General features: G+C 34.4%; 1 protein-coding gene across 1 annotated transcript in view; it reads left to right on the forward strand.

Annotated features, from left to right (window-relative positions):
- The window catches only part of Il1rapl1 (interleukin 1 receptor accessory protein like 1), a 1,176,498-nt gene that overhangs the window by 597,338 nt on the left and 551,884 nt on the right, over positions 1-27,276 (forward strand). The window contains exon 3 of the mRNA XM_090326111.1: positions 11,678-11,957. Within this exon, the coding sequence (XP_090182237.1) occupies positions 11,678-11,957 (280 nt within the window). The remainder of the gene's footprint in view (positions 1-11,677; positions 11,958-27,276) is intronic.

Here is a 27,276-nt window from a genome sequence, read left to right on the forward strand (position 1 = left end):
CTGGTATCCTCTTTGATTTCTTTCTTTAGGTTTCTATAGTTTAATTAAATAATTCCTTTACATCATTGGTTATGTTAATTCCTAAATATTTTATTCTTTGAGAGGCTATTGTAAATGGGATCATTTTCTTGATTTTGCCTTCTATTGTGTATTGTTGGTATACAGAAAGGCTACTGACTTTGGAAGGTTGACTTTGTATTCTGCCACTTTGCCAAAGTGATTTATTCGTTCTAGGATTTGGTGAGTGGAAATTATTGTATCCTTCAGGTGTAGGATCATGCCATCTGTGTATAGAGGGAGTTTAATTTCTTCTTTCCCTATGTGGATCCCTTTGATGTCCTTCTCTTCCCTTATTGCTTTGGCTAAGTGTCTTTTTATTTCTTGATCCACTATATATCTGTGAAATTGTCCATATTCCTTGAGAACTTGAACTTTCTTCTCTTTACCAACACCCAGACTCTTCCATGATTCACAGTGGGTTCTGGGTAAATCAGTGAATTATATAACATGAGGAATAAATATACCAGTATAGATTTCCCAAGATCTCACTGAAGACTGACATTTAAGACTGATGTCTTTCTGCCTCTACAGGTTGTTTAGATCAGAAATAGATTTAAAATTTTGGAGGGAAAATACCACATGGCATAATAATGTAAAAGTAAACCCAATTTATGAGATCTACATGCACTACAATTATATGTGTAAATACACATATAATTTGACACATATAAATTGCACATATAATTTTTTATTCCATTGGGGGAGCGTAGGTGGTTGAGGAGAGCAACTATTTTAATTTGAGTCATTCAAGACAGGACTAAGACTAAACTTTTGTCAGTAAGAATGAAATGCATATTTCTGTTTACTCTGGACATCAAGGTCTTAAGAATATTTTAGTTTTTGCAAAGACCTCATTATCAAATTAGACTGTTGACCTTAAGGAACTGTTGACTCTGAAAATGACTTTCAGTATACCGTACTGAAATCCTATTTGGCTATTCATCATGACAGTTTCTCATTCCCTTAGTGCGTGATATTGGCTCACTCTGGTTCCGTTTTCTTATTTCTTTTTATTTGGAAATCTTGTCCGTAGCTCTAAATCTAAACAATCATTTTTGTGATGCAGGAAATGAAACCTTGAGCCTCACAAATAATAGGTAATCAATTTATACTGTGTCACTCCAGCCCTCTGAAAACCTTTCAGTGAAAGAAGAGTCCTTCTCTCAGTGACCCAGAAGAGGAAAAATTGACAAAGGAATATAAAGAGGGACAAATACAAAGCATTGGTATGGTTTGTAGTGGGAAAACATGAATCACAGATGAGAAGAGGCACCAAGAAATGGACAGGCTGCTCAGGTTGAGTTAAAGGGCATCCCAAGCCAAGCAGCATATCCCTTTATCTTTATTAGGGAACTTCTCTATCTTTATGGCAGATATAAGCCCAACTCATTTCTCAACTATAAAATACTCCCTTCATATAGCAAGGATAAAAGAAAACTGGGAAGCTTCTGTGAACACAATCTTTTGTTGAAAGGCACTACAGAAGAAAATAGATCTGATTATACCTTTTAGTAAAATAATTTGAAATGTTAAGCAGAGAAAAATATGTATGATGAATCTAGTTAGACAATTAGGAATGATAGGTGATGGCTGAATAATTTGCATTGCTGTAAGATGAAGGATATTTATGTCAATACTATATTTTGCAATTTGAGATAAAATATTCTTAGATATCAATTTTAGAAAAACTGATTTAGTTATAAGCTTAGCATACAGATGCTTTTGTACATAGCTAATGTGAAAAAAGGCAGTGAAGTAGTTTTTAAAATCTGCTTTAAAATATGTATAATTTAAAAAACAATCAGTTAACCCATTAATAATTCCACTTCCAATTACATTAAAGAAACAGAAAAACTGGAACAAGTAATAATACATTTAAATGTATGAAAGAAAAGTTGGAGAATTTTGTATCTACATTTAAAAAATAAAAGTAATTATTTAGAACATTCAAGTATAGTAGGGGAAATCAAATAAGAGAACAGTTTATTAAACCATATAGCAATGTTATATACTATTGTACAATTATTAGATATATTAGAAATTATATAATATTTTATAGAGTGAATGATTTCAACTGACAAAAGCCCAAGTAAATGAAAGACTAGATTATCAGTATTTCATTTTCCTTTTCATTTTCTGTAGTTTTCATTCCAGTTTATTGATTGCAATATTTTAAAGTGAAGCAAGAGAAAATGTACACGCTACAATGTATAGAAATTATGGATTCCAATTTGAAATTCCTGCTAAAATTTGTGTATTAAGATATGATGGAAAGTTAACTAGATTATAAGGCTCCTATTTATCTCCAGGCCAGGTGATTCCTGATCAACAGGGGACCATATCTCAGAAGAAATATGGTAACAGTTAACCAAGGCCAGCATTCATGTGGAGGTGACCTACTTTGAGAAGCTGATGTATGATAACTTCCAGGCTTTATCAGACAAAAGATTTCTAGAAACTCTTCCTGATAATTGGCAGCGCTTCCTAAGTTACATCAATTCTTATCACCCACACAAATCTCTCCAAAATATTTAAAAGCACTCTCTCAAAGTTGTTAAACTGAATATATTTTTAAAGCAATAATCTGGCAACATCCCACTACAGATAAATGTGCTTGGGTAAGCAAAGCTGGGGACAAAGTGTTTTATGAAACCAAGTACAATACAAAGGTTAACATTGATATTTGCTAATATTGGTGCCAAAAACTTGGGAGCCTCTCTGTTTTTCCGTCAATATGATGACATTAATTATGCCACCTTTCAATTATGCCATTCATATTTGGAAAGAGAAACAGCTGGTACAGATAGTGGAGAATTTTCCTATTTAAAGTAAGCTCACCCTTTTGTTCAATGTCTATGATAAAGATGTGCAAGACCTACAATGCCTTGCTACAATTATGTCTTTAGTTTGCTATTTCCTTCAAATAACTGGAGTCAAGTCAAATTTCAATATGCCTAATATTTTTTCTTTATTTACTTGGGCAATGTTAATTTTTGTCAGTGGTAAGGTTTGAACTCTGGGCCTGGACACTATCCCTAACATTTTATTCAAGGCTAGCACTCTACCACTTTGAGCCACAGAGCCACTTCTAGTTTCTGGTGGTTAATTCTTAATGAGCATCTCACAGATTTTCTGCCTGGACTGGATTTGAAACATGATCCTCAGATCTCAGCCTCCTGAGTAGCTAGGATTATCAGCATGAGCCCCAGGCACACAGCCCAATATTCACTTTTGATCAGTGTGTGTGTGTGTACATATTTCATATCTATTCAGACTTATAAATTCTCTGTATTTCCATTGTCTCAAACATTACTCTTTTTTTTGGCCGCTTATGGGACTTGAACTCTGGGCCTGGGAGCTGTCCCTGAGCTCTTCAATCAAGGCTACCACCCTACCCCTTGAGCCACGGGGCCACTTCCAGTTTTCTAGTGGTTAATTGGAGATAAGCATCTCAAGGTCTTTTGTGCAGAGGCTGGTTTGAACCACAATCCTCAGATCTCATTCTCCTGAGTAGCTAAGGTTACAAATTTGAGCCACAGCACCCAGCTCTCAAACATTACTTTTATGTCCCTATTCTGAGGCTAGATCTCTGGGCCTTGTATTTTCCTTGGCTTTTTTTTTTCACTCAAGGCTGGGATTCTAATACTTGAGCTGTATACCCATTTCCTGTCTAAAACCTTTAAGTGAACACAGTTTTACTTGATGACATACATGGTACTTTGATTTCCAAGTTGACTGGGAAAGATATTTCCTCCAATGACAAAAGGCATGATTTGAAAAGTTAATTTACATTATTCCTCCCACTAGCTACTTGAGTTTATTCAATCACCTTCTCCTGACAATTCTGCCTTCTAAAATACCATACAGTGTTATTTTGCTTCTTTGCTACTAACTCTGCCTGACTTCAGAACTTCAAGAATACCACTTCTCTGACTAAATCCTTGTCATTTCTATCCCTACCTGTTTAACATATGCACCAACTGTCTCAACCTTCCTCTTTAACCCTACCCACAGGTTGCTCCAATAATAAAACAAGATATTTTTTACGTCATAAAAAAGAGCCTCCAGGACTTCTGTATTTACTTTTCTCTCTTTATCCTTAGCTATCCTCTGCTTTGAACTTGTTATCACAACAAAATTCATTGAGACTTCTTACAAGATTGTACTACCTGTTCCTCTTTTGCCTTTGCTTCAGTGTTCACCTCTAAATCACTGTTTTCTGTTATTGCTTTGTATGGCTAACTTCCTAAATTTTGACAAACATCTCAATCATGTTCTGTTTGTGGAGCATGATCCCAACTAGCTCTGTGATTTTCTATTTTTGCATTCCTGCTCAGCACTCTAAGAATATGAACAACTTCTCACAGACTGTGAAAATAAGGACTTGGGGACTTTGTGTGTTATAATGTCTTCTCTCTCAGAAAGAGCAATACACGGGTAGCAACTCTTGGTACATGATTATATAAGTTTATCTTAAGTCCCATTTCCAGAAATGAAGACTAAATGGGATTTGGAATGCACAGGATTGATTGTTTGAGTGTTATTCTGGGAAAATATCTAAGGAGAAGGGAACAGAATAGAATAGGGGAAAATGAGTGAGTTGTTGTTTCATAAACTTTGGGCCTGGTACCAATATGATAAGCACTGAACCACAAAGTTGTCCTGCATGAGTGAAAGATCAGATTTTTTTATGCTTGTAAATTTTTTTTATCTTATGTCACAATTCAAATGGGTATAAATTTTTCACAAGTGTTTCTTTTTATCCAACAAAAAGTTATTTTAAAGAATGGGTGACTTCATCCTTTCAGTATTCCGCTGTTTGATAAGCTGTGGAAAGGATACATTAGATTAGTAAAGAGGCTGACCATCTACGTTCCATAGATGCTTGTTTCTTCAGTTCTGGAGATAGAACCCAGGAACTCATTCATGCTGTGAGGCCACTCTATCATTGAGCTATATCCTCAGTCTTTGTAAAATTTTTATTTTTGTGACAAGGTCTTCTTAAATTGTTCAGTCTGATCTCAAACTTGCAATCCTCCTGCTTCAGACAGCGCATGCCTGGGACTAAAGGCATTCATTCACAGGTTGAGACTTATTTTATGACTATTCTCATATAGTTATCCAATCAGATATTTAATAGTAATATGACTTACGTTTTTATAAGTAAATCTTAACATTGAAATATGTGTTAGTTCTGTGAAGAGATGCTTCTTTTAGAACTCAACCTTCACCCTTGTTACCATGGGAATATTTTTGAACTCTTGCATATACAGTAATAGTGACTTAATTCAGATACTTTCTCTAATCTCATTTGAATATATTGACATTATACAGCTTATATAGCTTTTGTTCATGAAATGATACAAACTCTCAGCAAAGCAATTAGTCTTGATCTCAATCTCATCTCTATCTTCATATAAGCATGCAGAACTTTATGAGTGGTAACAGAAAAGAATGAAGATGGACCTTCCAAGTCCTGCTCTCCAGAATAATTTTATGGCTTCATAAACTTTGTTTGGATGTAATGGCATATGTACTGTGGAGGATTATTGAACATTAGTATACTCATGAAATCCTCCCTTGAGAGAAGGGCAATGCCAAGAGCAAACATCCTGAAAGGCTTTATGGAGTTTTTTTTCTATGAGAGACACAAAAACAGAATAAATACTGTTTATAGCATGTTTTTAATAATAATAATAATAAAATTACCTAACAATAATAAATTTACTAGGTAATTTAGAAATCTAGATTTTAAATGATTGTGTCAATTGAACAGAACTTGTTTGTTGATATAAGGGAAAACAGTGTATTGGTAGAAATTCTGGCCATCAAGAGTTAAATTTTAAAACATGGGAAGGGGTAACAATTTTGAAGAAGTAATGTGCTTACTACCTAATGAATTCAACTACAACCCCTCTATATATTACTCTGATAATAAATTAAAAATGAACTGAGAAAATGCCTTTAAGATTTGAGGTATCTTGCTACACAAAGTTAAAAAAATACATTGTAGTTGTCTAAAGAAAATGGCTTTATTCCCAAAGCAATAGTGAAGTATCCTGGAATCAAATTTCATTATGGCCCTAATTTGTTTTCAGTGATTTAGGAAGAACATGATATAGGCATTAAACCAGAGGCTATGTATACAAATGAGGAAAAATGTTCATAAAGAAAAATCCTTACACAGCCTTTATTATACTGAGGAATATTCCATGGATTCCTAGTTTCTGTGGAGCTTTTAGCATAAAGGGGTGTTGGATTTATCAAATGTCTTTTCTGCATCTATTGAGACAATCATGTGATTCTTTGTTAGGATATTTTATTTTATTATTATTCTTTGCAAAACTTTTTACACAAATTAAATCAATACTGCAGTGACAGTTTGGAGTGATGAAATATTGTGATTGTAATCTTCACTCGAACTAGGTTACTTGACTGTACAGTTGGAAAAAAAGAGGCAATCCTGTTTTGCCTTTGATGTGTTCCTGAATACGGTTGGCCAGTATTTTGTTGAGAAGTTTGCATCAATATTCATCAAAGAAATGGGTCTATAGTTCTCTTTCTTTGATGAATCTCTGTCTGGTTTTGTGACAGGGGTTATAGTGGCTACACAGAATGAGTTTGACAAAGATCCTTTGTTTTCAATTTCGTTGAAGAGCTTGAGAAGTATTGGTGTGAGCTCTGCTTTGAAGTGAAGACCTTAAAGAATTCAGCTGTGAATCGGTCTGGCCCTGGGCTTTTCTTGGATAAAAGGTCTCTTATTGCCATTTTTATTTCAGTGCTTGAAATAGGTCTGTTTAGTTGGATTAGGTCTTCTTGATTCAGTGTGGGTATGTTAATGTTGATTAGAAATTTATCCGATTTTTCTAGATTCTCAAATTTGTTAGCATAAAGGTTTGAAAAGTATTCCCTCATGATGACCTGGATCTTGGGAACGTCTGTCATAATATTACCATTCTCATCTGTGATTTTGTTTATTTTGGTGTGCTCCCTTCTTTTATTGGTAAGATTTGCAAAGGGTGTGTCAATACTGTTAATTTTTTGTTGATTCTTTCTATAGTTTTTTGGACTCCAATTTATTTAATTTTGCTTTGATTTTAATAATTTGCTACTGGGATTGAGTTTGGTTTGTTTCTCTTTTCTAAGAGCTTCTGGTGCAACATTAAATTGTTGGTTTGCGATTTTTCCAATTTGTTAATTTAAGCACTCAGAGCTAAAAATTTTCCTCTGAGTACTGCCTTTGCTGTGTCCCAGAGGAGCTGGTATTTCATGTTCTCTTTTTTGTTAAAGTTCATAAACTGTTGAATTTCTGTTTTGATCTTATACTTAATGGCGAAAAACTAAAGCCATTTCTTCTAAAATCAGGAACAAGATAAGGATAACCACATTCTCCACTCCTCTTTGAAATAGTATTAGAATTCCTAACCAGAGCAATAAAGTAAGAGCAAGAAATAAGGGATCCAAATAGGAAAAAGCAGATACACTGCAAACTTTACAAGAAGGATTAGGAGATACACTGGTCTCCTTGGCACAGGTCGAAACTTTTTTAATAAGAACCCAAAAACACAAAAAATGAAAGAAAATCTGGATAAGTGGGACTGCAGAGCTTCTGTATGGCAAAGGACATAGCTAGCAAATTAACTAGAAAACCTACAGAGTGGGAGAAGATCTTCACTTGCCATACAACAGACAAAGGCCTCATATGTAAACATATACCAAGAGCTCAAAAAATTGAATGACTCCCAAACTAATCTCCAAAGATTAATCATCTCATTAAAAGATGGGTCTTTCCTGAAGAAGAAATAAGAATGGCCTATGGAAACATGAAGAAATGCTCGATGTATATGGCCATAAAAGAAAAGCAAATTAAAACAACTGTAAGATTCCACCTTACTGCAGTTAGAATGTGCAGGATCAAGAAATCTAGTAACAACAAATGCTGGAGGGGATGTGGCCAAGAGGGATCACTACTACACTGTTGATGGGAGTGCAAACTCATTCAACTACTATTGAGAGCAATATGGCAGTTCCTCAAAAGACTAAACATAGATCTCCCCTATGACCCAGCAATTCCACTACTTGGCATTTACCCACTGGTCCAGAAACAAGGACATAGTAAATCCACTAGCACAACGATGTTCATTGCAACACTGTTTACCGTAGGAAAGATATGGAACCAACCCAGATGCCCCTCAGTTGATGAGTAGATCAACAAGATGTGGTATTTATACACAATGGAATTCTATGCTGCTGTCAGAAAGAATGACATCGCCCCTTTTGTAAGGAAATAGAAAGACTTAGAAAAAAATTATACTAAGTGAAGTAAGCCAGACTCAAAGGAACATAGGCTCAACAATTGCCCTCTTTTGTCATAATCGGTAGAAACCTTGGACTCTCTTAGCAGAGATTTACAATAGAACCAAACCTAGATACATAAAGCCATATAGTATGACGCTAAATGAAGGACCTCCAGGATATAGAAACAAAAGCCATGAGTGATTGTTGTCCTTAATGTACTACGTTATCTCACATGTCTATTTCTGTCCTTTGGTTATCTCATGTTGTTACAGTATTTCACCTTGTTATCTGATATATTGTATATGTGCATATTTGGATATGCATACGGGATGGGGCAAACCAAGATGAGGGGTGGGGGTGGGGGGAGGGAAATGGGGACCAAGACATGAGAAAGGGTATCAATATATGTGAAGTAATGCACCTTCTGTCTGGTGAATATAATGTAATTCTTCTATTAATTACAATAAAAATATATGAAAAAAGAAAAATCCTTTTGTTACCACTTCACTCATCTCATAAAACACTTTACTGGTGCACATAATTCCATCATTAATTTAAATGTGTTTTTCAAATAATTTGAGTGTTTATTAATAACCTTGTTATTTTCCTCCTTTTCTCCAAAATTTAAAGAATCTTAATAATCATACAATCTATTTGAACAGTATGAGTTTATTTGTATCTCAGTAAAGTCTTCTTGAGCATAGATCTTTCACCTGTTCTCATAGTAAAGAGAACATAAAATGTCTGTGTCCATGCTCTATTATTCCTTCAAATTTACCTCTAGTATTTCCTTGCTATGTGACTCAGCCATTTGAATTTTTTGTCATAGTGAAGTACTGAATAAGTCTTATTTTCAGGACTACTTTTCAACACTGTCTAGAAAGCAAATTTGAATGTATATATTTCTATTTGTCACCTATCTACCTATCTTCCCAATGCAACTTTCATTTGATCTTTTATCTAATTTGTTACCTACTTTTTAGAACTTTCTAAACTAAATCTTTTTACTTTTTCCTTCAAATACTTTTCTTCATCATTCATATTTTGAGACTTGAAATAATTTAATCTAAGTGTTATAACTGCTACCTTAAAGATGTTTTATCCCTTTCACTGGTAATGCTGTTCTCCAGGACAGATAGACTCGGTTGCTATTCATATTTTTAGAATTATGTTGCAATTGGGAACATGGTAAAACAAAAAATTTTATATTTATCAGCAAGATTATAACTGTTTAAATAAAATTCTACCTAAGTTCATTCAATACAGTGAGACAAATATACAAAAGCATGATGATGCATATCCCAGGCAATTATATGTCTTAGCCATCACTAGCAGGAAGGATACACTAGTAATTCATTTTATATGTTACTATCTTTGCTCTAATATGTATCTTCTTTCTGCTCTGGACACATTTTCTTCCTCAATTATAAGGCTTCATTCTGTTCTCAGAGCCTTTAGATTGCCCTCTTTTCAATCCATGGTTAGAAAACCCTACTTGCAATATTTAGATGTTGCTGTGGTTAGTTTTCTTATTTTTACTTTTTTGTTCAGCATTATCATACTCTGAGAAATACCAAATTTATGTTCTTGCTAAGTGTTAGACCAGAACCCTGCCTAAACAGGAAATCCATATCTTCTCTGTGACCCTGATGTTCATTCTTCTGTCTTTTGGGACCTGTAACTTTGCATATGTATGAGGGAAAGGGATGATTTAAAAATTGGTATCACCAGACACAGTAGAGCAAACCTGTAATTTCAGAGCCCAGGATGCACAAGCAGGGGTATTTTAAGGTGAAGGCCAGCGTGGGTTGCACAAGGAGTAATGTATACAAGTAAAAAAATAATAGATATAAAATATCTATTTGGAAAAGTGTGCTTTGAAGACACAAGAAAGATCTAACCTTATGGAAACCCTGTTCTCCCCTTTCTCATTATGATTTTTTTGTAGTTCCCCCAATCTTCTCCAAAATGAGAGAAAATTAGCTGTTTGCTTTTTTTGTGAAACCACCACTAAAGCTTAATTTGCTTTTATTTTATTGCCATATACCCTGTTCAGCTATATTTGATTTACTCTTAATTTTGTCCATCTGGATAAAAAGAGTGAGAAAAAATGCAAAGTGGTTTGAACAGATTAAGTTCCAGTAAAGAACTGTTAAATGGAATAGGGGGTTGGAATAATGTAGGGATAGACTATTATGAAAAACATGTATTTGTTTGCTTAGACTGCCATAATGAAATATTGAGTTGCTTGCACAACAGTATTTTATTTCTCCTTGTTCTGGTGTCCAGAAAGCTCAAGAGCTCTAGAGCTCCCAACCAATTTGGTTTATTCGATGGCACTCATTCTGGCCATCAGATGACTTGCATTCTGTGTTTATACAATGCTTTCTCTGTGAATACAAGGAAGAAAGAAGGAACAAGCTCTCATATGACTTTTATAAGGACACTAATCTTATTAGAACAGCCCTGGCCTCCTTAACCTTATCTAACTCTCATTACTTCCCAATGGTCCCATCTCCAAACCATCATACTATGTATTAGAATTTCAGCATGTGAATGAGACACAACGAATTCATAGCAAAAGAGAGTCCTAATTTTAGGAATGATTGTTATTACCCTTAGGAATGGGACAGAGAACCTAAAGAAAAGTTCCCATTGTTCTGTCATAGCAAGGATCTAAGCCTTATTGGAGGTTTATAGGCATTAATTAAATAGTAGGTTATCAAGTTCATATACTATGAGAATTTGATGGAAATCAAACCTCTGCAAGTTGACAGAAATAGTCAAAATAAGGATCCAGAGAAAGCCATTCATGTGAGGATGTCTCACTAGAGTGTCTGTTTAAAAGTTGTCAAGTTGCTGGTTACCATTCACAGTAGGGGCCAAGTGCTGAAGAAACCTCATGTATATCATGAATTTCTCAAGTAAGCAAGCTGGAACTAGAAAGCAAGACCCTTTCCTCTTGCAATGTTTCTCTAGCACCCTCTGCTGACAAATTTTCAATACCACGGAGCAAAGGGAAAATATTTAGAAGGCCCAGAACCATTTTCATAGAGCAGGCAAAAAGGTATATTCACAACTGAGAGCCAGTAAATCAATCGTGAGCACACTAATATAATAAAATAAATATCAGCAGGAACAGACTATGTAAGGAATAAATTGTTTGTCAGGGTAAACTACTTTTCAGGGCCTTTCTTAGTATTATTCATTGCTATATTCTCAGTATAAATGGTCAGTAAATAGTTTGTTAAATGAATGAATGAACTGATAGATTGAACTTTTCTCTAATTCTTCGCCCTCCCTTTCTGTTTTATAACAGCAGATGGATGCACTGATTGGTCTGTTGACATCAAGAAATACCAAGTTCTGGTGGGAGAGCCTGTTCGAATCAAATGTGCACTCTTTTACGGTTATATCAGAGCAAATTACTCCCTGGCCCAAAGTGCTGGACTCAGTTTGATGTGGTACAAAAGCTCTGGTCCTGGAGACTTTGAAGAACCTATAGCTTTTGATGGAAGTAGGATGAGTAAAGAAGAAGACTCTATTTGGTTCAGACCAACATTGCCACAGGACAGTGGTCTTTATGCCTGCGTGATAAGGTATCCTTTTAATTCTGTTACTGTGTAATCAATGAAATTATGGGCTATCTTCACGTAGTTAAATTTTGCAAGTAGGATTTTCAACTAAAGATATTCTGTCAATATTTGCATATATTGTCACTTTCAAAATTTTAGAATTTAAATCATAAAAGGATGGAATTGGAATTTATATTGAGACATTATTTCTAGCTTATGGGGAGACAAGATACCATCTGGGTATCTACTTACGCTGCCAGAAATTACTAAAGACTATGAAATAAAATTTATAGAGGAAGTAAAATGTTGCAAATGAAATGTAAGCAAAGACTTGCAGAAAGGATGCATAGTTTACTGCTAAATGGGTTGTAATGTTTTGTTATTGCCCTTCACAGACAGATACAGCAGAAATACCCCTGGTTCCCATATATTTGCAAAGATGATTTAGGCAATGTTCATGTGTGCTTAGGAAGAGGAAAGCAATATTGCTACATCAAGGAATATAAAGATTGTTTGACTTATTTTCTTAGCTAAAAATGCTAGGTCAATGCAAATGTTTTTCTTAGTTTCTCATCAGCAGTAGCAAAGTTAATAAAATCTCTGTCATTACTACCAAAAGTATTCATCACACATCTATACATCTTTATGAGTTTCTAGAAGAGACACATAGAGTTTGTTTAGTAATATTGAATTGGAAATCTAGCTATGAGCCATTAGCAGTTGAAAGTATCATTTTGATCCGTAAGTCCTCCACAGATTTTAAATTATACCTTGCAAATGATCATGAATATTGTTAAAGTATTAGAACATTTTAATGGTGAGTATAACAGGCATAGAGGGCTTATTTTAATCTATGTAGTTGATTTTCTATATTTTAGCTAATTGAAATGTATAAAATCAACAGCAGTCAATCCATAGAGAAAGCTAAAACTTACCTAGTAGTTTTCAAGTAAAACTTAGAATTGATTTATAAATATTTCAGGATGGTATCAATGTGCATTAACTGCAACATGGTCAATTCAGGGGAAACTCAATTGGTATAATTCTTTAGAATGGTTAACTCACAGTCCAACAAAATACATAACCGGAATCAGATACTCAAAAGCGGGTGGGCTCAAATGAAGTAGCAGTAGACAAATGAACAGAGAAAATGGGGGAAAATGTAATAATAAAATCCAGTCCATAATATATAAAATTAAGACGATTGAGGAAAATGGTGGGTTTGGGGGATGTGGATAATGTTAAAAGGGATGACATTAATCAATAGTACTCATAAAACTGCTTTGTTGAATGGCAAATATATTGTATAACTGTTTGCTAAGAGTAAAATTTTTAACTTTCACTCGCAAAAACCTGATAGACACCTATCCATCCTATTATGAGTACCATACCTTCATCTCATTGTACACTATAACAACTACCTTTATGCTGAGCCAAGGCAACAATTGTCGTAGGACATTAAAACAGGTCAAAGATACAAGGAAGCGGAACAGGAAGCGGAACAGATAGGTGCCTTTTACTATAGAAAACTTATATTGAGTTAAAGTTGGAAAACAAAAGAATATAAAGAGTTGTGCTTCAAAAGATATCCAATGGATTTTTAAAAGTGCAAATGTCCTGTTCCTTAGGCAATGCCAATTATTTTATGATATTCCAATCCTTTCATATTCAAACATAGCTATTAAGACAAGTGTAATTTTATGGGAGCTTTGACAAATAATTATCACAATAGTACAGTTACTATTTGGGATTGTTTGGACCAGCTCTTCCTGCTGGACCAACAGTAACATGATTTTTATTTAATATTTGCTATATTTCTTTTTAAAGTATTAATTATATATTTCTTTTAAAAGTATTAATTACTAATGGCTCACACTGGTAATCCTTGTTAATTAGGAGACTGAGATCTAAGGATTTCAGTTCAGTGCCAGCCTGAGCAGGAAAGTCTATGAGACTATGATCTGGAATTAATCAGAAAAATAAAAAAGAAGTGGCACTATGGCCACTAAGTTTAAGCATCAAAATAAAAATCAGTGTGTGTATGTGTGTGTGTGTGTGTGTGTGTGTGTGTATGAAGTGAATCTTCAAGCCACAGAGAAGTGTGTGAATTCATTTGCCTAAGATTAAAGTTTAATGCCCTTTAGCAAACTAGTTGTAGGACTTGCCATATAGATCTTCCCAGCTACCTTCTCTGGATCATGGAATACACATTGCATCCCAAACATTGCTACTGAAATTTTCCCCTCAGAGTCCATTTGTGGATATTTTTCAACAAAAATATTCAGCAATTGCCAGGTGCTGATGGCTCACATCTATAATCCTAGCTACTTAGGAAGCTGAGATCTGAGGATCATGGTTCAAAACCATCCCAGTCACGAAAGTCTTTTAGACTCTTATCTCCAATTTACTAACAGAAAACTGGAAGTAGAGCTCTGGCTCAAGGTATAAGGGAGTAGCCTTGAGCTGAAAAAAACAGCGACAGAGCCCAGGCCTAGTGTTCAAGCCTCACTACTGACAAACAAACAACAAACAAAAACAAAACCCGACAATTATTCAATTATTTATTAAATGAAATTTGAATACGATTAAATTATTTTGAACATCTTGTAAAAGATGACTATTATAGACCAAAGAATATAACTTTCTGATAGTTTTTATTTTTTGTAAGGAAACAAATTCTACTCCTTATAGTATTTATTGTTTCATAAGGAAACAATTCTATTTCTTATAGTATTTATAGTTGAAAAAGACAGATTTTATGAGGTCCTTTCGTTTAGCGTCATACTGGCCTTATGTATCTAGGTTTTGATCTATTGCAAATCTCTTCTAGGAGAGCCCAAGGTTTCTACTGATTATGACAAATGAGGGAAACCATTGAGCCTATGTTCCTTTGAGTCTGGCTTAGTTCACTTAATATGATTTTTTCTAAGTCTTTCCATTGCCTGACAAATGGGGCAATGTCATTCTTTCTGACAGCAGCATAGAATTCCATTATTTACAAATACCACATCTTGTTGATCCACTCATCAACTGAGGGACATCTGGGTTGGTTCCATATCTTTGCTATGGTAAATAGTGCTGCAATGAACATCGGTGTGCTAGTGAATTTAGTATGCCCTTGTTTCTGGACAATGGGGTAAATGCCAATTAGTGGAATTGCTGGGTCATAGGGGAGCTCTATGTTTAGTCTTTTGAGGAACCTCCATACTGCTTTCCATAGTGGTTGAATGAGCTTTCACTCCCACCAACAGTGTAGTAGTGTTCCCTCCTGGCCACATCCCCTCCAGTTTTCTTGATCCTAGCCATTCTAACTGGAGTGAGGTGGAATCTCAGAGTTGTTTTGATTTGCATTTCTTTTATGACCAGAGATGTCGAGCAGTTACCTTAGTTACACCCTGATCTTTCTTTTTTATTTTTTTGCCAGTCCTGAGCTTTGAACTCAGGGCCTGAGCACTGTCCTTGGACTTTTTCCAAGGCTAGAGCTCTACACTTGAGACACAGCACCACTTCTGGCTTTTTACTATGTATTTGGTACCAAGGAATCAAACCCGGGTCTTCATGTATGCTAGAAAGAACTCTACCACTGGACCAAACTCCTGGCCCCCACCAGGATCTTTTGTACTGCAAAAATACATTGTCTTTTAACAGACTACAATTTCAATATCACCACATAGATGTAGAAAGAAAGAAATTCTATGTCTAATATATATAACAAGTAACTGCTATAACTGTAACATAAATAATTTAAGGGGTTTATTATAAACTATATGATAGAAGACCATTTTGATATTAATATTTGCTTGATTACTAATAAAAATTAGTAATTATCAGATCAAAAGATGTATATTGTTGGCATCATTTTATATTACACATCCAAAGGAGCCTTCATAATTTGTTCAGGGTAATGGCAATCCATATAAATGTTTGTATCTTACCCAGAAATTTTAATGTTCTTTGCATATGTGTTCCAAGGAGCTAGAACAGTTTTGCAATCATTGTTTCCTAGTCTTTAAATTATCTCTCCTAATTGAAACCAGACTATACACTTGACGTTATTGGCTGTAATTTATATATTATAAAAATGCTATTTAAACTGGATAAGCTAGTCTTTTTTAAAAAGCCATATACAAGAAACTCTTTACAATAAGATTTTAATTCTGTCTGAAGAATATTTCATTGATGGCATGTTAAAAATACAGACCTGTAAATAAGACATTTTTTCTGTATTTTTGATGAAGAAAATCTTTCTTGTCATAATAGGCTTAAATGAGATTTTCTAGTTCCATAACTCTACAATGATTGGAGATGGTACAGACATTGTCGATCAACCTAGAATAGATTCTAAATTTAGCCTTCCTCACTACATTTGTAACATAAAGGTGTTTTATAAAAGATCAAACTATTTTTGAAGAGGGCAATAATTATCTTTCTGAGTGCTTTCCTTTCGAAAATAATGTACTCAATTGCAGGGAATGAAAAATCAAGACCTATGTGAAATGTCTATTTAACATTCTGAATTTTTATCACGCCAGAAATACATGTCATCAGCTTATAATTTACTTATTGGGTAGAAAAACTGAATCTGTAGTGGTGATGATGGGATAGTTTATTTGATCATTGAGTTAACAGAAATTTTATACAAAAGTCTCAAGTCTTATAAGAGAGAAACCATTAAGAACTCTGTGAAATCAATGATGCATTATTCATGGTGGAGACTTAAAATTATGTTCATGGAGAGCACTATAAAATGAAGGTACACTATTGAAAAAGATATAAAAATAACCAGATTCATAAAGTTTAATTAATAGATTTTTGTATAGTCTTTTTTGAATTCCATTTTAGGTAAATGAGTCACTTTGGGCTCTTGAGCTCTTTTAATTCATAAATAAAACACATGCTTACTGTTTTGAGCAAATATTATCAAAAATCCATGGTATAGAATGAATGGTAATTGTGAAGAAACTTTTGTTTGTTGTTCTATATTATTTTATATATTTTTATTTTATTATTTTTTAGCCCGGGGATCTAGGCTCTTAGCCAAGTACATTCTAAGTACATATTCTGCCATTGAGCCACAACCCTAATAATATTAGGGAATTTTATAATAAAAATATATGTCAAAACATGCAAGCCATTCAGAATGTATTTATTAGTGACTATACATTTATCATAGGATTGTTAATTTTTTTCATTATTCATAATTGCCATTTTTCCAAAGTACTAAAGTGCTAAAGTTCTAGTAAGAATGAAAAAGTTAATAGTCTGAATAGAATATAATAATCCCCTCAATCGAGATCAATGAGGGGAAGAATGGTAAAACAAAACAGATTTGAGGTGATTTCAGAAGAATGACAACCCTTTTGCGATGGTTTTTGTTGGATGTATGTTCAACTTTATTGGATATTGCTTTAAAAAAATCAAGAGCCAAGAGGCATAGCTTAATACTTTTCCATAAAGACTTAAAACCTTTTTACCAAAATGATCAAGATCTCAAGGAATTGAATTGACTAGACATAATGCCATTACATGAGTAAACCCTTTAAGACAGTTATCTTATTATTTCTCTTATAAAATATTTAAATGAGAAGAAGAGGAAGTCTGGAATCCTAGCTAGCTAGATTCTCTATGTACTTCATGATCTTTTTTAGATCACTAACTTCTTAAAGGCATAAATGTAATTGTCCATATTTGCATCTCTGATTATATATATGTAATATGTACACATACAGTAAGATATAGTCAGAGAAAATTTTCTTGCTTTGTCATGGTTTGCCTCTTTATAGATAAGCTATTGATATAAGAATCTCTAGAAAAAAGAGATATCATACCCATGCTTCTGTATCCATCAAGGAATAAAAGGAGCAAGGCCATGATCATGCCTATCTTCCAGAAAAAGCCCCAGTGGTTTGTTACATTACTTCTCCTTATACCTCACAGGCCAGACTGATTCATATAATGACACCAAAAGGTAGTGCTAGCTGAGGTATGCATCCTGTTTTTTTTATTATCAGTTACCTATATGCTTAATTAAAAAATGCTGCTATTGCTAAGGTTCTCAAATGTATTTCCCAAAAGGATAAGCCCAAGACAAGGATCCTTGTGTGAGTGATCTGTTGAGAGTGGTCTCTCAGGAGAAAACTACAGGAGAATAAACCAAGCAATAATGGGTTTTCAAAAGTCCAGCCTTAGCCTGACTCCACAGGGAGTTCGAGAGCATGAATTACACAGGATTTAGCCTGCTTTGAGGTAAAGTATATGGGCCTGGAGTTATAAGGCATCTTTGTGTAAGGGGCTCTGGACATGCTAAAATGATTTTTCAGAAAATGACACCAATATTATATTGACAAGTCAACCCTCCACATCAGCTTCAAAATAAAAGCAAGACTCGATGAGGAAATTATAGATGCCATACTAAAGAGGCTACAGTGAAAGACTGGGAATGGAGGGGGAACAATTTAGCTGAGAAGTCTTTATACAAGTCTAAAAGAATCACTCCACATTTATGAAGATGATTGGACATGTTAAATCTCTTTGATATATGTCAAGCATTCTACAATCTACTTTCTTTAAATTGGTTAATATTTTTTTCATTTTATTTACAGTCATATATACTTTTTGTGATTGGATGAAAGCACTTCTAGTGCATTCCAGACCTTGGCACAGCACATATTGGTTAATATTTTATTATCAGTTCTACCATACCTATCTCAAGCATGTTGCCTTTAGTATCACGCTCAAAACCAAGAAGAGAAACACTATATTAACATTCCTGAAGAACACTTACCTAGGAAAGTATCTTGTCTTTCAATAATCTCTCATTCTGGTCTCTGGGAAAATTCTAAATGTTCAGGAAATAAATAGAGAGGTTAGTATGATTGATGTACATATAACCTTCTTTTTTCCATATATTTTATTGTAATTGTAATTAATAGAAGGATTACATTATATTCACCATATAGAAGGTGCATTACTTCACATTGTTACCCTTTCTCATGTTTTGGTCCCATTTCCCTCCCCCCACCCCTGCCCCTCATCATGTTTTCCCCCCTTCCCTATCTGATCTTAAATAACCAAATATGCATATATACAATATATCAGATAACAAAGTAAAATACTGTAAAAATATGAGATAACCAAGGGACAGCAAAAGAGATGAGAGATAACATAGTACATTAAGGACAACAATCACTCATATATGGCTTTTGTTTGTATATTCTGAAGGTCCTTCATTTAGTGTCATACTATATGGCCTTATGTATCTAGGCTTTACTCTATTGTAAATATCTGTTAGGAGAGCAAAAGGTTTCTAGGGATTATGACAAATGAGGGAAACCATTGAGCCTATGTTCCTTTGAGTCTGGCTTACTTCACTTAATATGATTTTTTTCCAAGTCTTTCCATTTCCTTACAAACGGGGCAATGTTGTTCTTTCTGGCAACAGCGGAGAATTCCTTTGTGTATAAATACCACATCTTGTTGATCCATTCATCAACTGAGGGACATCTGGGTGGGTTCCATATCTTTGCTATGGTAAATAGTGCTGCAATGAACATCGTTGTGCTAGTGGATTTAGTATGTCCTTGTTTCTGGACTAGTGGGTAAATGCCAAGTAGTGGAATTGCTGGGTCATAGGGGAGCTCTATGTTTAGTCTTTTGCTTTCCATAGTGGTTGAATGAGTTTGCACTCCCACCAACAGTGTAGTAGTGTTCCCTCCTGGCCACATCCCCTCCAGCATCTGTTGTTATTAGATTTCTTGATCCTGGCCATTCTAACTAGACTGAAGTGGAATCATAGAGTTATTTTATTTGCATTTCTTTTATGGCCAAAGATGTTGAACATTTCTTCATGTGTCCATAGCCCATTCTTATTTCTTCTTCAGAGAAGACTCTCTTTAAGTCTTTGTCCCATCTTTTAACGAGATGTTTGTTTCTTTGGAGATTAGTTTTGGAGTTATTCAATTTTTGAGCTGTTGATATATTTTAGATATGAGGCCTTTGTCTGTTGTATGGCAATTGAAGATCTTCTCCCACTTTGTAGGCTTTCTAGTTAATTTGCCAGCTAGGTCCTTTGCCATCCAGAAGCTGTGCAATTTAATGCAGTCCACTTATCCAGACTTTCTCTGATTTGTTGTGTTTCTTGGTCCTTATTAAGAATGTTTTGACCTGAAGGCACATATAACTTTCTTGAATTCACCTTCTTTAAATCTTAGATATAGAACCACCAAGATTTTTCTTATCAGCTTGCTGTGGCCTAGATTTATGATGGTTTTCCAGTGACATTTCTGCCTTTCAGGCAGATCTCCATTTAGCAACTTCTTCATGATACAGAATCTGAGGTTATAAAATAAAGAATTTAAAAGAGGTCATTGAATAAGGGACTTAACTGATTTCATTATATCTTGCAATTATAGATCTGGAACTATTCTTTTGCTCCACAAAGGTCATAAGCGATAGTCTTATAAAAGATTTGAAGTTATGAAGTGAATTAGTAATGTCTTTAGGATAATGTCTCATATTGTCCTAAAGCCAAAAAACCATCATTTCAATGCAATAGCATATCACATTGGATTAATTCAACTTCATATTTCAGAAAAGTGGTTTAAGCAAGATCACTTACTCTCCTGTGAAAAATAGCTATACCATAGACATTCCTGATGATATTTTCAGGCTCTAAGACTTTTTATCTTAACATTTGGATTCTAGTCCCAAGGTCATTTAAAGTAGCCACATATGAATCTTAGTGCTTGTTTTGAAATGTTCCTTAAAAGACATTTTTTTTCTATTCCTGAAAATAGAAACTCATGAAGAACTATTAGTTTGCCTAAATCAGATAGTATTGAAGTGGAAGGGTTTAGATGCTATTAAAGGAAATCTCATTTTACAGATTAACAACTAAAATGGTCCTAAGAGGTTAAACAGCGATATTTTTTTAAAATAGAAGCTAATATTTAGAAATCTGGGAAAATCTAATTGCATCTTGATTCCATAAAAATGATCCCTATTTTTTCATTGAGTATTTTTCAATAACCAGACAGACTTACACCTATTTACTTCAAATCAATAAAGTTACACAATTATCAATTCACTTCACTGACTATATTTTGAAGAGTAATTGTAATAATGTGACTTCAAATTTACTCTATTTAAGAGTAGGATTTCTTTATTGCTTTTCCTCTGTAAAACCATCCACTGAAAGGTATACATGCATTTATTTTTTGTTAATTTACATCAAAAGAAGAATTTATACTACTGTAAATCTTTTTCAATTTGTCACATCTCAGTTAACCCAATTAAATCATTTAGGAGCTTCTTTTTATTGCATCCATGTAATTCATTTTATTCAATTATGAAACATGTACTCCACTCCAGCAACTTGGCCAGTCAGTCTCTTGGAGCACAGCAGTGAATTAAGACAGACTAGAATAGACTGGTGTAGCAAGAAGTCTACTCTTGAAAAGATCCTTAGAAACAATAATTACTTTTGCCTTGACATTTAGGAAGAAAAAGTACAAGGTACCTTCAAATCAGGTTAACAAGTTGACCTAGTTCACTTCATGTAGAAGGCTCACCTGCAAAGGCCATACTCTTCCAACTGAAACCTGAATAATTCTATGGTTGTGCAAAGAATTTTCAAGGAATGAGCTACCAGAGAAGTTTGAAAAAAATTCATCTCTAGACCCTCAAATTTCTTATAAACCTGTGCCTAAAATTGTGTGGCCATTCATAATTAGGCTTTCTCCATTCTACAATCTTGCATGCCAAATTGTGGCATCATGCATTACCTTAAGTATCAAACAAAGGGAAAATGCAGTTTGAAAAATCAAGAGCCTTTAAACTTAGGAATCTTCCTCTTCTGCTTATCTTATGGAAATTTTAGATAAATTGAAAGTGGGTCCACAGTGGTAGATTCTTTATTCAGAGCCACCTGAGCAATATGAAGTGTCGACGCTGAATCATTTGAGTGCCTTTGCAATAAGACTACCATTTTTTTCAAAACATGTTTAGTTAGATTGAAGGAGAAATTTTGTTTCCCTTCATATTTGATATGCACTATCCAAAAATCATTTGAATCTTTTTTTATCAAATCATGCAATGCAACTGTTTATTTCACTCAGTCAATTTTCATGTTTTTATTTTATATAATGTGCAATATTTTTCCCTTATATGAATGAATAAATAGACATCTTTAGACCTACGAAAATAGAGGCTAACTTTAAGTACAAGGTTGTTGAGAACCTTTGCTCAGAGTTAATGAGCGTAGCATCCGATATATATATATATATGTACATATATATGAATATAATTAAAACATCATGGAGGTGTTAGTTTGAAAATCAAAAACATTTCTGTGGGGCCGGTAGTTGGCCGAGTGTTAGAGTGCCTGCCTAGCTTGCACGAAGACCTGGGTTCGATTCCTCAGTGCCACATACATAGAAAAAAAGCTGGAAGTGGTGCTGAGGCTCAAGTGGTAGAGCTCTAGCCTTGAGAAATCCCAAAGACAGGGATCAGGCCCTGAACTCAAGCCCAGGACTGGCAAAAAAAAAGCATTGTAGAAAGTCTATGGCTGGTGTGCATTCATAGTTTAACACAGTATTTGAAACACAGTAGAGCCTCAAGAGTGGGTTGAAATAGAATTTCAAAGTATGAGAAGGTTGGATATAAAGAATGTATCTCCAGGCTGGGAGTTTGACATAGTGGTAAAGAGCTTGCCTAGCATTCACAAAGACCCGGGTTCGATTCCTCAGTACCACATACCTAGAAAAAAAAGCGAGAAGTCGTGCTGTGGCTCAAATGGTAGAGGTCTAGCCTTGAGAAAGTCCAAGAACAGTGTCCAGGTCCTGAGTTCAAAGACAAAGACTGGCAAAAAATGTATCTCCATTCTAAAATATTACAGATATATTCTGTTCTCTGGTTAGCATTTTCCATCAATTTTACAAAAACAAATTACATCTTCAGATAAATTTAATTTACAGATGGATTCACAGGTAGGAAACACATAGCAGGGTGCCTTTCAGATTCCACTGCTGTGATCTTCAAATGAATCAACACTGAAGATTAGTCAACCTTCTGAAAAGTTCTTAATTAAGGAAACTAAGAGTGTGTAGTAACACCCTGTGTGCTAACCTTGTTGACACAGTGCCTAAATCCCATCCAGATCCCTCATACAAAAGAATACAAATGCTGTTCTAGTCTTTCAATTTGAATTTTTGAATAAATGTACTTCTAATGAAAATTGCCTCTATAGATGTCTCTTCAAAGGCTTTGGGTTACAAAGTAAGGATTTGAAAATATCAAACTGATCTCTAAACGTTATTTTCATTAATTAGGTGACTATGACAGCCCTCTCTTTACTCTAATAGCCCCCCTGGAGGAAATAACATTTTTGTTTTTCTAAGCAATACTTAACGACTACTCTAAAATTAGGGTTTAAGACCTTTAACTTTAGAGTGCAAAGCTCTATGTCCTTGACTCTGATGTTTACCATGAATATTAATTCCTGATCATAAAGTCAAGTCATGAAATTGTTACATATTGTCATGCCTTTCCCTTGACAATTTTTGTAATTGCCATGATTTGCTCATCAGCCAGAGCTGATCGTGGTTTCGTTGATTTAAGGAGGCTCTGAAATTTACAGGTCTGAATTCCCTCTTTTGGTTCAATGTGAAGCCATAGACTTGTTTACTCTGTACAATAACTAGACCTCTGATCTTAAAAGAATTATAGGTTTTATTGTTGCCCTTACACTATAAAGGACTCAATATATTTTTGTCATTACAGGATTTCATTGTTACCTCTAGGATTTCTTTCTTATTAGGGGAGATTTATGTCTGCTGCTTCAGACATTTTCTGTATTGCTCACCTAAAAGTATTATTTTCTTCAGCATATCGATAATTTTCTTTAAAATTGATTCAATGCTATTGTCTGATCATCAAAATCAAGCTCTGTGTGTCTACCTTGTTTATAAGGGTCCAATCTTAAATCATTCAAGCAAATATATTGAAATTATATTGCAAATAAGCACGCATACTTTTTAACTGAAATATTGTTTTTATAGTTGTAGCTTTTGAAAAAGATTTATCAGACATTTACCATACACGAAGCTTGGATTTGCTCCAAGGATAAAAATGAAAATGGACAACATACGAATTTGCTTAAAGATGTGACATTTAATAGAGGAAGACATAGTCATAAAGATTTAGTTGAATCATTGTATAGTAAATGCCATTAGCGATATGATGACAAAACATGCCAACAAGAGGTCCTCAGGGATGGATAATGAAAATATGGTTATTAAGACAGTGCAAGATAGCTCTTTGATAGAGAAATGGATATGACTTTTTGTAACATTAGTGTGGGAACTTAGTGTTTTATCACTATTATTATTACTTTTTTCTTTAATTTTATGAAAAGGTTTTAATTCAACATGTCAGTTCATGACACAATGCATCTTGATCAATATCACCACTTTCGTCATTCTCTCATGTCTTCCAACCCCTCAAATCCCCTCAATTTACTTAGTTTCATGTTCATATATGTACATTTGACTACCTACTATCATTCAATCTCAAGTACTAGCTTCCTGGCATTCATTTTGTTAGTCTGTCTGTTGTTCAAAGTTACATCATTGGAATTCTCTATATGTGTATTAGTTAATATATTTGTGTACATATGCATTGACCCTGTATATTTTTAGATGTATAGATAGATAGATGTATCTACAAAAATATAATGTGAAGAATTGATTATCTTGAATGCAAAACTAGCACAGCTAATACTTTGTAAGGGAAACTGGGAGATATTAATCAGGTAGAAGACAAAATGAAATCTGAATTTAGAGAGGCCATTTGGCAGTACTATGTATAGAGATTGAATGGAGGGTTTGGAGTAACAATAGTATAGGAAACCCAGTAGAATATGAAAGTGAAATGGAACAGAGAATGTAGTCAATATAGTGTGTATTGGAAGGCCAGTTACTTTTGAGATCAATAGAATTTAAGTTCACTGGAGAACTCTAAGAGAAATCATAGGCATTCCCTCAGAGTTATCGCATGCAAGGGGAGAGAAGGATCAGCTATCTATCTATCAGCTATTAACTGAAAATTGCTTCTAGGATCACAGTTTTTAAGCATTTCTGGCTTCTGATCCATGCAGACCAAGGCTAATCACAAAGCTAGAAAAAAAAAGATCATCAAACTAGTTTGGCAGGTGGTATATGTCCGTAATCTCAACACATGGAATCTGAGGTATGACAATCAAGAGTTTAAGGACAACTCGGGCACCACAGCAACTACAAGAACAGCCTGAGCTGCATAGCAAGACCCTATTTCCAAAACCAGTGATACAAACTTTGCATATCATGTGCCTGGTTCTATGTTTGACCCCCACCCAGAACTTCAAATAAAAGAGTGATAGAGAAAAATACACAGCATACATACAGAGAAAGAGAGAGAGAGAGAGAGAGAGAGAGAGAGAGAGAGAGAGAGAGAGAGAGAGAGAGAGAGAGAGGGAGGGAGGGGGGAGGGAGGGAGGGAGGAAGAGAGGGAGGAAGAGAGGGAGAGAGAGAGGGGGGGGAGATCATTAGACTGAAGGTGCCTGATGTTTTTTAATACGTTGGACATGTTGAGAACATGTTGATGTAGTACAGGCATCTCAGCTACAAGAGCTAACCAGATGGGAGGTATTATGAATTTGGCCTTTGCCCTTAAGATTTCGAATCCAGAGCAGGCTAATAGAGCTATTGGGGCACATATTTCATGCGATTTGGCCCTGGATTTTATATTAGCAATGAGTAATCAATGATGACTTCCAAGACAGGAGACTGATCTGTAACATATTGCAAAATGTGTGGTGTCTTTAACAACTAAAAGGTTTTGTTATTTATGTGAAACCTATATTAAACCCTGTTTATAATTGTGTCTATTGTGGTAAAGTATTATGTTATGGTAGTATAAAAACTGGATAGGAAACAGACAAGATGGAATAGTTCCTAGATCATCATTTTTTTTAACAACATGAATCCTGGATAACCCTCAGTCTCTCAGAGCATCTCATATAAAACATGGTATGAACATTAAAATATTTTTGTTTGTGTTCATGAATGAAGTGCCAGTATGCATTGTATAAAATTATATTTTAAAATAGAAAGGACATCAACTATTTTACCCTATAGCATATAAAATCCTTTATTATTATGGGTCAACTTAGGTAAAAACCTTTTATTTTTCAAACTTTATTTGGCAGTTTCCACTAAGTGAATAGTGGTTTATTAACTAATACACTACTTAGCACATAATATTATATACACTATTCCTTTTTCTTTTTTTTTTTTGCCAGTCCTGGGCTTTAGCTCAGGGCCTGAGTACTGTCCTTGGACTTTCTCAAGGCTAGAGCTCTACCACTTGAGCCTCAGCACCACTTCCAGCTTTTTTCTATATATGTGGTACCGAGGAATTGAACCTGGGTCTTCATGCATGCTAGGCAAGCACTTTAACCACTAGGCCAAACTCCCGGCCCCACTATTCCTTTTTCTATAAAAAAGGGCCTAGGACCTTTTAATTTGCATAGGATGATGCATACCAATAATCCAAACATTCAATGGGCAGAGGCATGAGGATCAAAATTTGAAGAATAACTTTAATGCTCCAATCAGATCCAGTTATAAGGAAAAAAAAACAAAACAAATGGAAAATTGTCAAGAGTCAACTAAATTATTCATTAATTTATTGTGTAATTTGAGGAAAGAAAACTAAAGATGTACACATTTATTGGGCACTTAATTGGGATAACAACCTCACGTCCTTAGAACATGATCTTCACTTATATTCTAACACTCACACATTATGTTTTGTTAATTTTCCAGAAAATACCCTTTCCTTTTTGTTGTAGCAATGATCCTCACATGAACAATTACAGGGCAAGTACTGCCTGCTCCTTTATGGGTAAAAGGAGATTTCTTTTTCATATTTCACTTTACTCTAGCCTTCCAATTCAAAGTCTTAATAACTTTTCACCTTTTTATTGGTATCAATTAGTTGTAGGAGATTTTATTTTGACATGCTGTTTTGTACATACAATGTATGTTAATCAGACTTATACCCTCTGAAAGATTTTAGTATGATTTTACAGTAAATCTACTATCATTTTGGAAAACATCTGCCAGAATATTAGGTTATTTTCTTGATCAAAAAATTTCACATTTTCTACAATATATTTCAAATTAATGTTTTTAAATATATAATATTTGATGCAGTTTGCAAAAAAAACCCTTGACATTGATTGGGTGATAGGTAGATATATAGATGAAGTTTAAGTGGATAATATGCTGAAGTTAGATGATTATAT

This window comes from Megascapheus bottae, chromosome X (genome assembly GCF_031878675.1).
Source record: "Megascapheus bottae isolate mThoBot1 chromosome X, mThoBot2.hap1, whole genome shotgun sequence".
In the NCBI taxonomy this organism is placed as follows: domain Eukaryota; kingdom Metazoa; phylum Chordata; class Mammalia; order Rodentia; family Geomyidae; genus Megascapheus; species Megascapheus bottae.